Source organism: Desmodus rotundus, chromosome 5 (genome assembly GCF_022682495.2).
Source record: "Desmodus rotundus isolate HL8 chromosome 5, HLdesRot8A.1, whole genome shotgun sequence".
Taxonomy (NCBI): domain Eukaryota; kingdom Metazoa; phylum Chordata; class Mammalia; order Chiroptera; family Phyllostomidae; genus Desmodus; species Desmodus rotundus.
In genome coordinates, this window is record NC_071391.1 from 36,250,124 (window position 1) to 36,266,685 (window position 16,562).

General features: G+C 42.1%; 1 protein-coding gene across 1 annotated transcript in view; it reads right to left on the minus strand.

The window, feature by feature from the left end:
• SPON1 (spondin 1) overlaps nt 1-16,562 on the minus strand; it is a 259,314-nt gene that overhangs the window by 229,737 nt on the left and 13,015 nt on the right. The window contains exon 2 of the mRNA XM_024558840.4: nt 5,812-5,918. Coding sequence (XP_024414608.1) covers nt 5,812-5,918 — 107 coding nt within the window. The remainder of the gene's footprint in view (nt 1-5,811; nt 5,919-16,562) is intronic.

Genomic DNA, 16,562 nt, shown 5'->3' on the forward strand with positions numbered 1-16,562 from the left:
ACCATGTGCCTCCTACAGGGTGAGTTGTGAGAAACACACTGGTTAACGAAATAGATTTGGTTTCGCCCTACAGCTTGGTGGGGCCAAGCAATATTAGACAAATCAACCTATAAACAAGCGCACAATCATAAATCGTAATATTCACTTTGAAGGAAAAGTACAGGGTTCTGTGAATGCTGTGGAAATGTATGAATAAACAAATGAATGAATGAAAGAACACACTATATTTTAGACTGTGATAATTGTTCATTAGAAAGGTATGCTTTATAGGGGAAGAAAGAGAATACGGTGGCTCTCGCAGGATGGATTAAGAATCTTAACAATCGGACTCCTGTGTGCACGCTCCTATGCTGCAGCCTAAGACCTCATCAGTTTTCGTGGTCCTACCTCATGGATGACACATTCTGCACTTATGTACAGGCAACCAAAACTCCTGGGGTATTTTTGTCGTCATCTGTTTGATGTGCTGCCGCAAACCCAAGGCTCCCTTCTGGCACTCCTGATCCCCTCCCAGAGAGGCCGGAGGCCTTCCCGACCCCCCTACTTGAAATTTGGATCGAGGTAGGTGACTTTCTTGTTTTCTCCCTTAGCTTCTCACTCGATTTGGTCCATCGAGTTGACCTGCCCTCATCCTGTGATGCCCAGTCCTGATACGGAAATACACGTTCCCCTTCGCATCAGGGGGTGTGGCTGCCACAATGGGAGGCCCAGGTTCAAGTTGTTAGAAAGGGTGCTGAGTGAAATTTTTTTGGGGGGTGGGTTGTGTGAAAATCATCTTTGCAATGCACATAAGCAATATAGAAATGTCCATATCCTTTGAATTTTTAATTACACTTCTGGGAATCTATTCTAGCAAATAATACCAAATAAGAAAAAAACTTTTATGCAAGAAACTATTTTTACTCCATTATTTATAACAGTGAAAGTCAGGTGAAAAAATCCTAACGCCTTATAAGGGGCAGGATTAAGCTTAGGTGACTGTAACAACAACAAAAAAAGTTTTCTTATAAGCTAAGAATTCGTAAGAACAGGTTTGCAATAGCATTTTATTTTTTAAAAAGTGTGTCAAAAACTCTTAGCTTCTCACATGGCTCAGACCCATTAAATGCTAGTAAATATTTATTGTTAATGAAGAGATAATGAAAATAGTTTAGAAACAGGTGATTAAGAATATGAAATAATTAGCTATTTAAAAAAATACTTGTTTGTGTAGTATTGATACGGGATCTCCTTAGGCAAACAGCCCTTTATAATGACTCTTTCTTCCTTCGGTTGGCAGACTGTTACCTAAACTAGCTGAAGTAATATGCCTTCAGTTAAAATTAAATAAAGCAGTAGTATTATAAATTAGCAGCTTAAACTTCTGTCCATAAATATTTGAGTGTCTACTGTGTGCAAGGCACAGTTCCAGGTACGGGGAATACGGCAGCAAGCAGGACAAAGATCCCTGCTTCATGGAGCTAATAATTTAGGGGAAGAGGCCAGGTTATACTCAAGTACAAGCAGAATAGATAGCATGTGAGGTGGCAATAAAGGCAATGGGAAAAAATCCAGTGGGGAAGAAGGATAAGGAGTCCAGCTCAGGGATGGAAGCAGGGAGGAAGTGGGGAGGGATGAGCTTTCAAATCAAAGCATCAGGGTGGTCTCCCTGGAAAAGGGGCATCTGAGTAGAGACCTGAAGGGAGCTGGAAGGTGAGCCAGGCAGTTGGCTGGGCCACAAGCATTCCAGGCAGCAGTTTGTTTTTAGCAATACAATTTTAAAGGATGGGTGGGTTACTTTTGTGCAGGCAGCCGGGCTCTGCATTCCTTGTCACTTTCAATTAACCATGAGTATACCCAACCAGCTCATCAAAGAGAGACTCCTGTGTCTCTCCTGTCTGGCAGCCAGAGACAAATCCCCTAGTCGGTGCCAACATTGACACGCTGACCCTCCCCTGGAAGCAGAGAAGGCAGCCCCACCTCCTCTTGGGCCCTCTGCCAGAGTGGTGAGAGTTGTAACCTTTACTTCCCTGTAGGAAGCAGCCCCAGTCCCTCCCCACTGAGTCCAAAGGGGCATTAAGGTTCACTTTTGTTGTCTCTGTACCTGGTGAGTCTGGATTCTCCATGTGAGGGATCACTCATTCAGAAGCAAAATCACCCACTCTCAGAGTCCCTTTTAGAACTAAGAATGTAAACTTTAACCAGATTTAAAGAGGATTAGAATTTTGGTGTTGATGTTAAGTCCTCAAAGCTGTCAGATTTAGAGTGAGGGTGTTAACAGAGAAGTATATTTAAATACGTATTAATCACTATGTATATATTTTTAAAATTACAATGGCATTTGTCATTTCTGATCATCTACTCATGTCCCAACTGATGACTCGCTGACTGTCTACCACGCCTGTTGGGCGCAGAGGTAATCTAAGGTCCATGACAGGCGGACACTGTGTGCTGCATGAGGGCGAGGCTATGTCTGTTTTTCTCACCCTCATGACCCCAGTGCCGACCTCAGGGCCTGGCACGTAGGAGACAATCAATGCTGAAGGGTAAATGAATGACTCCAGAGATGACAGCTTTGGTGCAGAGAGAATACTTTTCTGCTAGAGTGGGAGGGGGCAAGCATAGAGACCACCACGTCGGAAGCAGGAGAGGCAAGAGGGAGGCATGAGCACCCTCTAATGTCTGAGATGATGGGAACCCAAGTGGAGTGTGCATTCAAGGCACAAGGTAGGGCAGGAAGGGGGTGAGATGAAGTGGGAGAAAATCACTTGGCACAGTGTTTGCCCCCTTCGCCTCCCATAGATGTTTGATTACTTTGGTTAATAAATGTAAACCACTTAGAACTATATCTGGCACACAAGCATTATTATGGTACACTAGGCATTTTTCATATTCGTTTCCCACTTTGATCCCTCGAGGGCTGGTGGAAGCAGTGAGGGGGTAGATAGGAGCAGACAGATATGTGATATGGTGATGGAGAAGTTCTTGTTGGGTGGGCTGGATCCGGGTCTCCTTTCAGCACTGCTTCTCAAACTCTAGCACGCTTTGGTTCCACCCCGAGGGCTTGTTAAAACAGGTTGTGGGGGCCCTACCCTCAGAACTTTTGGTTCAGTATGTCTGGGTGGGGCTTGAGATTTTGTATTTCTAACAAGTTCTCAGATGATGCTGATGCTGCTGTTCCATAGACCACACTCTGAGAAGCACCAAGATGTAATAAGAAAGGATGTCAGAAGTTCCAAGAGAAGGAAAAAGGAGGTATGCATAAAAAGATAGAAGTTCTGAAACAATTCCAAGTAGGACTGAATTATGGACACTGGCAGAAAGAATAATTTGGTCGCTTGTTCATTCAACAAACATTTACTCATGGCCCACTGTGAACAGGGCCTTGTATTCACCAGTCAGTTTGAAGGACCAAGATTTAACATAGCAGAAACAACAGTGAGTTGGAGAGGACTACCAACCTATAGTATTAAAACAGAACAGCATTAAAGAAAGAGAAGCCATGTCCCCACGAGCCTAATTTACATCATATCTCCATCTGGCCTAATTCAGGCATCATTTAAAAAAAATTTTGGTAGAATATACCTAACATAAAATTCACCATTTTAGCTATTTTCAAGTGTACAGTTCAGTGGCATTAGGTACACCCCTATGTTGTGCAGCCATAACCACCATCCAGAATTGTTTTCATCTTCTCAAACTGAAACTCCCTACCTGTTCATCAATGATTCCCTAGTTCCCCCACTCCTGCATACCCTGGCAACTGCCATTCTATTTTCTGTCTCTATGAATTTGACTATTCTAGGTAACTTATATAAGTGAATCACACTATTTGTCCTTTTGTGACTGGTTTCTTTCACTTATCATAACGTCTTCAAGGTTCATCCATGTTATAGCATGTGTCAGAATTTCCTTCCTTTTTAGGAATGAGTAATATTCCACTGTATGCATACACCACATTTTGTCTACACATTCATCCATCACTGGACTATTTTGGCTACAGTGAATAACGCTGCAATGAACATGGGTGCACAAATACCTGTTCAAGTCCCTGCTTCTAACTCTTTCGGGTATATACCTTGAAGCATCATTTCAAAGCAGATAAATTGTGCTTGGGTAAAAATTAAGATCACACTCCCCCATGCCATCCCCAACCTCTTTTTTCTTAGAACTTTACCCCTCCTGAAACTCAGGTACCCAGATCTCTCAGCTGCCTGATTCTAATAAATCATCCACACCTCCAGGGAAATTAGCACAAGGACCAGGAGGATATATTTTAATGCTCTATCGGCTAAATGCATGCATGGATCTTCCTGTCCCTATAATGGAAAATTTACTGATGCACTGTCGAAACACACCTCTGCCGGGAGCTTATTCAATCCTCTAAGGAAGAGTTTCTAGAATCAGACATGTGATAGAGGAACCTGGCCTTACTGTTTACGAACCATTTAGGCAAATGATTTAATCTCTCTCGTTTCAATTTCCTATTCTATGAAATAGAAATAAAAGTTCCTATCTGCTTTGTTATTTTGAGAAACTAAGATAAGGCAAGCTAATTAAATTAAGATAAACCATGATAAGGGAAAGCACTTAACCTAGTGCCTGGCTTACAGTAAGTGCCAACAACAACAACAAAAGACTGGCTGTCGTTAGCATTATTATGGGGCAACTCCTTCAGATACGTGCCAAGAAAGTTCCTGCTATCTAGGTCCCTAGGAGGATATTACAATGAGCATGGAATGAACAGGCTTACTAAGCCAGAAGCCCAGAATCCTGAAAAATGGACATGTTTTTAAATCACAGGATTCAAAATTACAACCTGGCCACAAGAGATTAGAAAATATCTTTGGATGGGAAAGATACTGCAGGGCAGGGTCCTCTGTGAAGCCCGCAAACTATATCAGAGTCCCCAGCAGCCAGCTATGGGTATAAGTAATCTTCCTCAGAGCTTTTCTTTTTCTTCTGAGTTTGCAAATGCCAGATAGAAATGGACTGCAGAACAATGGAAATTTGAGATGAGTAATGGTTACAGCAAATTTGGCCAGGCTCCCTCTTAGGATCGCCCCAGTCCTTCTGGGACGTGTTCGGACAACTCGCTGGCCTCTTTTTACACCTCTGAAAGGGGATGATGTTCCCACCACTTCCCTTGGAAGAATATTCGATGGTGAAATATGACTCACTGTCAGAGCCCTTGCCTTTGAGATTCCCTTTCTTTTCCTGACCCACTTTCCTTGTGCTGTGCTCTTTCGTACAAAGTCAGATGAAGCCTCCCCCCGGAGGAGATTGCTCTGTGAGGACTGACATTTAAAGACCATTACCACCTCTTAAACTTGGTCCTGTTCATTTAGCCAAGCAAAGCATATTTAATTCTTTTAATCTTCCCCTATAGATCAATCCCTTCATTCCCTTAATAGTCCTTCTCCTGTGCTTTGAACTCCCTCCAGTCTGGCCAGTCTAAGCTCTTGTTCAGTTTATACGTGAGAATTGCCAGTCAATCATGAAATGACTCTACAGGAAAAACAGCTGGGCCTCGCCCAGGTTCCAAGTGCTCTCTCGACGTGCTGGACTGTGCTGCCTAAAGGCACTGCGAGCCCTGCCTGGTGGCCAACCCCTGAAGGTATGCTTGAGGCATTTGCTGCGTGCTCCATTCTGGGTCTTTCAAGTAGACCTGGCCCATCTGGTCGATGGTCAAGTCAAGGGAACTGTACAAGAAGCCACCTCAGACACTTGCACTTCTCATTTTCCTCAGTCTTCTCAGTTTGTCCACCTTTCACTTGGTTTCTACCTACCAGGGCAATAAGGGCCACTGGATAGGCCCAGAAAGGATCTTACCTGAAAGGTCCCAGCATGGTCTTCTTCCTTATCACCCTCTCTGTTTTCTTTGAGGGCAATTAATGTGAATCCTCTGAAGTAGGAAGGAGGAGCAGCTGAAAGTGTCACTGTGGAGAGAGAAGAAAGCAGATTATAAACACAGTAGTCAACTGCCTTCTATTTGCCAAGTGGATCGACATGAATTCTCCATCAGCATCCCAGACCTGTGGGTCAGAGGGGCAGTGGGTGGTGGGAAAGACTCTTCCAGTTAAGTGGTGAAGTCTCACTCTCTCCACCCAGCTCCCTCTTACATTTCAGAACCTGCTAAATGCCTGAACTGCTATCTCAGGAATTCTTGAACTAACCAAGGCTGTGGTGAGTTCTCTCCCAGTAAACCATGGTTTGATAAAGATAGTCCCTGCTGAGCCACTCTAATCTTGACAGTTATCTAATGATACACTTCCCACTAGATCTGCCCAAGGGAAATCTAGCAGCTCAGAGCACAAATTGGCAGAGATTGCTGTGTGTTCTCCAAAAACACATTCTTTTTCTCTTGTGAGCACTCGCTTAGCTGAACCACATTGCAGTTAGGTGGAGAGCATGGGCAGACATGATGCATGCTACTGCCCACCTGACCCATGCAAACTTTCCACATGGTCCTCCTCTCTTCTCTCTTGCCTCTGCCTGCCAAATGCAGGGGATCCAGCAAAGGAGTCTGGTGTCCCAGGAGAAGGAGCCACAAGATGGAAGGAACCTGGGCTTCCTTCCACACAGAATCACTCACTGACTAGAGGCACCCACATAGTACTGGAAATAAACTTATATGGTAGGTTTTTGTTATAGCAACTGGGGTTGTGAATTTACATTATGCTCTTTCTCCTCACATTTACCCAGAGACCTATGTTTTCATTGAAATCTAGTTCAAGTGCCTTCTTGGCAATGATGGTCACTCCTTCTTGTGTATCCCCAATCTCCTGGGATGAAAATCTGCACTGAATTAAATTCTCTTTTTACCTGTCTTCTCCACTGGACTGTCAATTAATGCTGGAGAGGGACTGGATTTAATTATCTTTGTATCCTTAGCACCTAGCACAGAGCCTGGCATCTAATAGACACTCCATTCAAGTGCCTTGAAATGGACACAAATAGAGATTTAAACTACTTCACTGCATGATCAAAGTGCTAAAATTCTGGTCCTTACATGGAATTATAGACTACTAGAACCTCAAGCTATCCCAGGTATGCCCCATTCCAGCCTTCCAACTTCACAGACAGGAAACAAAGATGCAGAAAGGTCAACGGATACCCACAAGGTAGTCAGACTATCCAGAGGCAGGCTTAGGGCCAAACCCATTCCCAAATTTAATATTCCCCCCATGGTTGCTCATACTGAGTATATTCATCAGAGTATGCATATCCCACAAGTGTTGCTTATATATAAAAACTTTTGAAATGGTGTCGTTCCACGGTGTAGCAGTTGGCATGTCTGCATCATACACAGATGGCCCTGGGTTTGTGCCCACTGGAGCCATGGTGTGGCAATGTTTATAGGGGGCTTCCAGTCCAGATGGTCATGTAGGTAAGTGTGGTACACGAATCCTCCCACAACCACATCAAAAAACAACTAAACTGCAGAACAGCCTTCGTTCAGAACTGCCTGAAATCTAGCTGAATGGAAGTCTTACAACTCAGGATTTAAAGAAAAAGCAATATGGAAGCTGACTCAGCTGTGGAGGTCCCCCCTGAGGAGCAAGGTATCCCAGTCCCACACCAGGCCCCCGTAGCCTAACGTTCCAATGCCAGGAAGAGAAGTTCCCATAACTTCTGGTTGTAAAAACCAGTGGGGATTGAGGTGGAGGGAAATGGAGGGCTTCTGGAATCCCAGGCAATTCCTCTTAAAGGGCCCATGCATGGAATTACTTTGACTCATTGCCTCTGAGTTCCAGTGCTGGAACAGCAGTTTGAAAGAAACCAGAGACAATTGGGTAGGAACTGAATGGCCCAGCATCAGGGAGACAGCAGACAAAAATGCTGGCAGAAGCCATTTTTTCTTTCCTGAGACCCACCACCTTCACACAAAGCTAGTAGGTGGGCCCCATATCTGAGTCTCCATCTACCTGGCTAACATTATTTGCCCAGCCCTGGTGATTCCCTAAGACCCCACCCCCCCAACTTGTGGGCCCACCCAAGCTGTTTCCAGTGGCTTATTGCTACAAATGGCCTGACTTGGCTCATGCTTCAGACTTTCCTAACATCCTTCAGACAAGCAGCATCTGCGAAGGAAATAGACACGCAAGTCCAGAATGCACAGAGTCTCAAACAAGATGAACCCAAAGGGGCCTACACCAAGACACATTATAATTAAAATGCAAACAGTTAGAGACGAGGAGAGAATCTTAAAAGCAGCAAGAGAAAAGCAGTTAGTTACCTACAAGGGAGCTCTCAGGAGACTGTCAGCTGATTTCTCAACAGAAACTTTGCAGGCCAGAAGGGATTGGCAAAAAGTATTCCAAGTGATAAAAGAGCAAGGATCTGCAATAAAAATTACTCTATCCAGCAAAGCCATCATTTAGAATCAAAGGACATATAAAGAACTTCCCAGACAAGAAAAAGCTAAAGGAACCAGTATTACATGAAATGTTAAAGGTTCTTCTTTAAGAAGAATAAGAAGAAAAAAAAGTCAAAAATATGAACACTAAAATGGCAGTAAATACATATTTATTAACAATTGAGTCTAAACAACAAAATAAATGAACAAGTAGAACAGAAACAGACATGTAGATACAGAGAACGATGTGACAGTTTTCAGAAAAGATGGGGTTTGGGGGGTGGGTGAAAAAGGATTTATCAGAATGACCACTTAGTAAGTTATATGATGTCTAATCACTGGGGGGTACACCTGAAGCTAATATAATATTGTATGTCAACTGTAATTGAAAAATTTAAAAGTGATTAAAATTTTTTTTAATTAATTAATTTAACATAATATTTATGCAATTCTGATAAGTTGAATAAATTTAGTCTTCCAAATTCCTCAGACTAGTTTCAGTCCTGAAAATGAAGCACCCTAAAACTCCAAAAACTAAAACCACCATCTTGGATAATGTAGCAGTGGTCCATGAGCCACCAATACTTCTCAGAGGAGAACTTTGAGACACAAAGATTGCAAATTTCATGCTATGATTGGTCAGTTCATTCCATAAAAGTAAAGGAGCATTCTTATTGGCTATTGGTGTCTATAAAAGGTCAGACAGAAAGGAAGGAAGGAAGCATGAGGGGGAAAGCGCTATAATGTATAGTAGGAAAATCACAGTGTTCAGCAGTGGCAAGCAGAAAATTATGGTTATGATGTCAGAAGAAAGAACTGATATCTCTGAGGGACAGACAGACAGGCCCAAAGCAGTCTGAGGCTATCTAGGGTGGAGTGGGGTGGCTTTCAAGGCCACAATTCTGGAGGAAGGGAAGCAGACAATAGAGGTGCTCTGCTCAGATCCCCTCAAATTCATTTTTACTATTTTAAAGTGACCCTAATACTGATGTGTCTTTGTTTCTAGCAGTCAGCACCTGTGGCCCTCACGTCACTGGAGGCTGCTCTGCCTAACATGAAAGTCCCAGCTGCTTACATCAGGGGAGGACAACTCTGAGGGGCACCTGCCACTTCAAAATGGTTTGTCAGGATCAGACTGAAACTCTTCTTAGGGACCTCCCATGAGGTCACAGCCTGTCAGGGCCTTTGCCCTTGTCTGTCTTGTTTCTCTACCCCCTTACTGGTTGCCCCTGGGATCACTTCCTAATAAGTCACTTGCACCCAAATCCTCGTGTGAGGGCTTATGTTATGGGTTAAGTTGTGTCGTCCAAAAATATACATTGCAATCCTACCCGCTGTGCCTGGAAATGTGACCTTATATGGAAACAGTATCTTTGCAGGTGTAATTAGTTAGCACGAGATCCTACTGAATTAGAGTGGACTCTAAATCCAATATGACTGGTGTCCTTAGAAGAAGCTACACAGAGACACAGGGAAGAATGCCAGGTGACGACAGAAGCAGAGATTGGAGTGATGCACCTACAAGCCAAGGAACAGCAAAGACTGTCACCAGAACAAGGACAGCCATGGAAGAAATGCCCCCTCCGGGCCTCCAGAAGGAACCAATCTGCTGACACGCTGGTTTCAGACTTTAGCCTCCAGAACTGTGAGAGAACACACGTCTGTTGTTGTAAGCCTCTGGTTTGTAGTACTATGTGTGGCAGTCCCAGGAAGTGAATACAGTCTGCTCTGGGGAGCCCAGCCTCAGACAGACAGTCAATCCCTGCTGCACAGCCACTGGATTCAGCATGAAGCTCAAACTCCATAGAGTACAAGGCCCTCAGCCTCTGCCTCTCCAGCCTCACCAACCACATTCCCATTCCCTGCCACACCACATTCCGGTCCTGGGACTCACTCACTGGCAGTTTCCTGGAAGGCTTATCACTTCACCCTGCAGCATTTTTCTCCACAGGCTACTCATATGTCTGCAATGTTCCACTTCCTCCATTCCTAACAAACTCCTTCAAAAATCAGCTTTAAAATAATCAGCTGTAAAAATAAATACCTATACAATGGGCATAATAATAGCACTTACCTCATAGTATCATATTAATTCACTTATGCTTCACTTTTGTGAATTAATACATGTAGAGTCCTTAAAAATCATTTTGGCAAATAACAGACATGTAATAAATATTAGCTCTTGCTATTATCAGTGATGAGACTATCACATTAATTATATTTTGTGTATAAGTGTTTGTTTACCCATTTGTAAGGCCTTCCAAGGCAAGAACCACTTCTGAGCTCAGCATAGTGATTAGCACAGAGTTGATGTACAATTGAATGTACTGCATGGATTAGTAGGCTCAGTATTATGAAGATGTCAGATCTTCTCAAATTGATTTATAGATTTAGTGCAATCTACATTAAAATCCCAGCATGTTTTTATGATATTGATAAACCAATTCTAAAATTTGTATGAAAGTGCAAAGGGCTGAGGATATCTAAGGTAATCGAGAAAGAAGGACAAAGTTGGAGGGTTTGTGCTGCCACGTATCAGGACCGCACACCTGCAGAGATGCAATGGGTTACGAGAGCAAGGAAGAAACATAGGCCCACTGAACAGTGTGGGGTGCAGAGAGGTTTCACAAAGAGTGGAAACTGGATTTATGATAAAGAATGTACTTCAGAGCAGTGGGAGAAAGACAGTGTTTTCAATAGATGGTGCCAGGAAAACTAGACAACCATACAGAAAATGGTGAATCTTGGCCTTTGTGTCACATCACACAAAAATCAGTTTCACACAGGTTATAGAGCTAAATGTGAAAAGTAAAACAGTAAAGTTTGTAGAAGATAGCATAGGATGAAATGTGAACAACCTAAGAAATTTTTAAACTGGACATTACAAAGAACTGATAATTAAGGAGAAGCTATATAGAAGGGATGCTATTAATATTTTTTCTCATCAAACAACGCCATTAGGAAAAAGTAAGTTACAGTGTGGAAGAAGATATTTTCAATCCGTATAACCAACAATTAACTTTTATCCAGAATATATAAAGAAATCTTTCAGATCAATAAAAAAAAAAAGATGAACAACCTAATAGAGAAAAACAGGCAAAACACATGAGCTACCATTTCACTAAAGAAGGTACCCAAAGCCAACAAACATATGAAAAGGCACTCATTAGTCCACAGGGAAATAAAGATTAAATCCACAATAAAATACTACTGTGTGTCCACCAGATTGACTAAATTTAAAAGGATCAACAACATCAAATGTTGTTAACTGGAATTCTCGCAGTGTCGATAAGTGGAAAATGAATGATTTTCCCTGGAAAACTCTTCAGCAGTATTTACTGAAGCTGAACATATAGATACCCACAACCCAGCACTGCCACTCATAAGTCAACAGAAATGCATACATACGTGTAACCACACCACATGTATAAGAATGTTCAGAGTAATGTTATATGTAACAGCACCTGCTGCAAACACTCAAATGTGCATCAGCAGTAGAATAGATATATATGTATATTGTGACATATTCACAGAACTGAATGCTTTATAGTAATGAAAATGAACAAATTGCTGCTACATACAACATGGTTAAGTCTCACAAACATAATGTTGAGTAGAAGAAGATAGACACAAAAGAATACAAAAGGTATGATTACATTTATATACATAGTTACATAACGTTCAAACAACAGGTAAAGTAACCTATGATACTAGAGATCTGGACAGTGGTTATATATGTGGGAAAGGGGAGTGAGTACTGATTTGAAGGGGACACAGGGATGCTTCTGGAATGGTAGTCATATTTGTTGTTGTTCTTGTTCTTGTTCTTGTTGTTTAAGAGAGAGGGGAAAGGATGGAGAAAGAGAGGGAGAGAAAAATTATGTCCTGGCTGCCTTCCGTTTGTGCCCTGACTGGGAATCGAACCTGTGACCCTTTGCTTTGTGGGATCATACCCAACCAACCAAGTCACACTGGTCAGGGCTCAAATTCTATTTCTTGACCTGGATGCCAACTGTGTGAGTGTATTCAACATGTTATAATTCACTAAGCTGCATGATTAGTGAACATTTCTGTATGTAAGTAACATTTTGATTAAATGTTTCTGAATGATAAATGTTCATCTTTTTGTACATCTGTGTAGTGCCCTTAAAGGACTAACCATAAACTCAGCTTTCCAGAATGCTGCATTCCTGTGGGTTCTAGAAAACTATGGTTTGACTCTACGGTATTGAATATAGCCCCCAAGATGGAGGCTCTGGATGCTGAACTCGGTGTGGAGTTTCAGTCCATAATTACCACTGGCAATGATGGTATCACACAGTACACCTAATTTGAAGGAAGAGAGGAAACCCTATCTCTCCAAAGGACCCCATTAGATGACTCTCTCCTGAAAAGAACAAATGTGCAGCGTGTTCTAAGTCCCAGTAATGACTAAAGATGACTACTTGGCAATAAATAATAGAATTTTCTCTCTAATGACTTCTTCCAAGTGCCTTGCAAGAGAGGCCATTAAGAGACCTAAGAAATTCAAGAAAAATGCTTACAAAGGATTTTTAAAAAGAAAGAAATAAAGAAGGCTCCATTCGAAGCCATTCTGTGAGCATATACAGGAAACTGGTTAGGAGCAAAGATTTGGGATTAGAATCTTAGAGCTAACACTTATTAATTACATGACCCCTGGCAAGTTACTTAACCTCCTATTTCTTCATTTTTAAAAAGAGGTTAATGATATTGCCTTTTTCATAAGAATGTAGAAAGGATTAAATAAGCATTTAACATAGTATCTGGCACATATAAAGCATTCAAGAATTGTAAGGGACGATGATGGTAGTGGTGGTGGTGGTGATGGTGATTTGGGAGATAATGAAGGTGATGATGAAAAATGATGATTATGATAATGAATATAATGATGCCCAGTAGGCTGATCAACCAACAATGAGTTTCAAAGAGATGGTCCTCAGGCACAATGACTGAATCTCCAAAGAAACATTCTAGTAGGTGCTAATAAAGGACCACTAAGAGGGTTGCAATGGACATCGTTTGGGGGGACAACTTTTTTTTTTAATATATTTATTGATTATGCTATTACAGTTTTCCCATTTCCTCCCCCCCCCACTCCACTCCATCCTGCCCACCCCAGGGGGGACAACTTTTGCAGGGCCAGATTATGGAGGGACTTGAGTAAGTCCTTATATTGAACCGAGTCTTCTTGCAGCTCATCACACCCAAGATACAGAGCTGTGTGAGGTCCTCTCACCCCTCCACATCTATACAACATACCCTGTGAATACCCCTTTCTTTTTCCCAATTTTAATAAAATATTTATTTGTGAATTATTAAATGCCAGTCCCCCTTAATAACTTGTAAATTTTATGAGGGCAGAGACCAAGTCTCTTGAACTACACTGTATCTTTAGCTTTTAGCATAGCTCTTAACACAAAGAAAATTCTCAATAAGTGCTTGTTGCATGAATGAATGACAAAGAGTTCTTTAGTGCATAGTTTGCTATTCCTGCTCTGGTTCCTCCTCCAAAGTTCTCAGGGGTTTTATGGGTTACCGTATGTACCTCTCGACCTCTCTTATCCTTTTGTTTACCGAGCACTTGTCCATGCCAGCCCAGGGCTATGTCCCTGGAGACACAGAGAGAAAAGGCATGGCTTCTGTCCTCCAGAAGCACATAGTCTAAGAGATCAGAGAAGAAGACATATCTGCAGATAGTTTTTACAACATGTGATGGGTGTTATGGAGGTATGAACAAAAATGGTCTGGGATCCCAGAGGAGGGAACGTGTGAGTCTCCTGGGGGAGTTAGAGGAGGTTTCGAGGAAGAGATGGCATTTGAACAGCAAGGTGAGTGAGGAGTAGGAGTCTGTCCATGGGACAAGATGAGCAACAGTATCCCAGGTAGAGAGAAAGGCATGGTAGGCCAGTCTAGGCCTTGGGAGCCAGAACTATTTCTTAAGTTGCAAACTGGGATAGAGGCTGTGATAAGAGGCTGGGTGGGGGAGGAAGGAACACAGAAGGTAAATAGTTAAAGGTTCTTCAAAGCTTTGTTAAGAAGTGTGAACACCACCTTGGAGGCAATGAGAAGGCACTGATGAATTTGAGGTAGAGAATGTTATATTCAGATTTATGTTCTAGGAATATCAGGCTGAAAGTTACACTATTATTGGACTACAGCCCTGCCCTAAAAATCAGCTCAGTGCCAAGGGTCTTTCTTGCCTTGTTTACATGTGGACTGATAGTTCACACTAGAGCCTAGCCTCAAATCTGCAATCAAGGTTGAGTTCTCCCACCGTTGGGTACACTTGCCATGAGAAAACTTCAGTTCCACCCAATTCCCAAATAGCTTTCTGGGTCCTTCAAATGTTTGTGTGTCAACCATCCAACATAAACTCTGATGAACTGTTTTCCCAGTTCATTGGCTATACCCATTAGCCTTACTGAATCTTGTCCAGTGCCATCACCTGCCCCACTCTGCCTCTGGGTTTTTGGACCTCAGCCCCAATCTCAGCAAGGAGGACCTGAACCAGATCCCAGCTCCATCACACAGCCAGCCCCTGCCACCCACCTGCTATATGCTCACACATCAACTACAAGGAACTCAGCTTCTGCCCTAACTTGTGACATGACATTGTATAGACTGCTGGAGCATTACGTAAGCCACTGTGGTCCACTCCTTAATCTGAACAACTTCTGGAGCTCTGGGGAGCTGCAACTGACATGCTTCACTCAGAAATTGGCACAATAATTCAGCCTGCCCCACCAGGATCAGGCAGAAAAAGATCCTGATGATGGGTTGTCAGGTGGGAAGACAGAGCTAAAAGTCCAAGAGTGAGCAAGTGTGTATGTATAGTGGGGTTGAATAACGCTGTTTGCCTGGATGAACTTCTTTAGTAAATGCTCCCGAAGTTCCCAGGCAGAGATGAAACATCTCCCATTCCAAATTAAAGATCATGCATGCTTAAAATTGCAAAGGCTGTCTTTCTGCAATGGATGCAGCTAGCACACCTGCATTCAAATTCCCGTTTACTATGTGTAACCTTAGGCAAGTTGCATAAACTGTCATTGTCTCAGTTTTCAATCACCTATAAAATGGGAGTAGCAGTACTTATGCCATGTTGTTATTATGACAATTAGTGAAGTAATATTTTAATATTAAATGTGTATAATTGTTTGCTAGATTAATAAAATATATTATCAATAAATAAATAAATTCATTAATAAAATATATTAAAAATAAGTCAGGATGCTCACATCCTTGCCATCTATTCCTCTTTCTATCCACAATTGTTTATCTGGCTCCAAGCTATCCCATGATAAGGTAGCACATGGGAGAAAGAATGAACTTATGCTGAGCTGTTGTAATGCATTTCATATTCATTATCATCTTTAATCCTTATGACAAATTTATGAGATGATAATGATGATCCCTATCTTATACAGGAGACTGGCTTATTTTTTAATATATTTTATTAATTAAGCAAACATTTATATATACTTGTAGCTGAGAATATGGATGAGGGCAGGAAGCTCTGAAGGACATATGCATCTAGGACCTCACTTCTTCCCCTACTGTGACCATGTGATCTTCAGGGATAACAATCACATTCCCTCTCCTCTCCTTAAGATATAAAGTCACAAAAATGAGTGACCCAGACCAGACTATCTCTCTCTACCCCATTCCCCTGGGTATGTGACCCAAGCTGGATCAATCGAAACCCTCCCCTGGGATTTTTTCAGTTTGGAGTTAAAGGGAAAAGGATTTTTTTTTTAGACAAAAAGTTAACTAAAAGGTTTTTCAGTGAAGGTCATTGGCAGCTATCTTTCCTGCCACTTGGAGAAAGTTTATCTCTAACAAGTAGAGCAAGAGTAACACACAGAAATCCAGACAGAGATAAAGGATGAAAGGAACAAGACAGAGTAGGTAGAAGGGAAGGATTGAAAGGGAAGAGGAGGGAGAGAGGGACAGAGAGGGGGGAGGGAGAGAGAGAAAAAAAAATTGAGTCCCTAGATCCATATATACATGAAGCCAAATCCACCCCTGGACTTTCTAAATATGGGACTCAATAAATTCTCTGTTTTGCTTTAGTTTGACTTTATCTCTCTCACATGCAGTGGAAAAAGTTGTGACTAATTTTGAAATAAAGAAAGAAAATAATTCTGCCTAGAGTATAAAATGCATTAGCAGGCTAAAGAAACAGTTTTCGTGGCTGAGCTGAGGT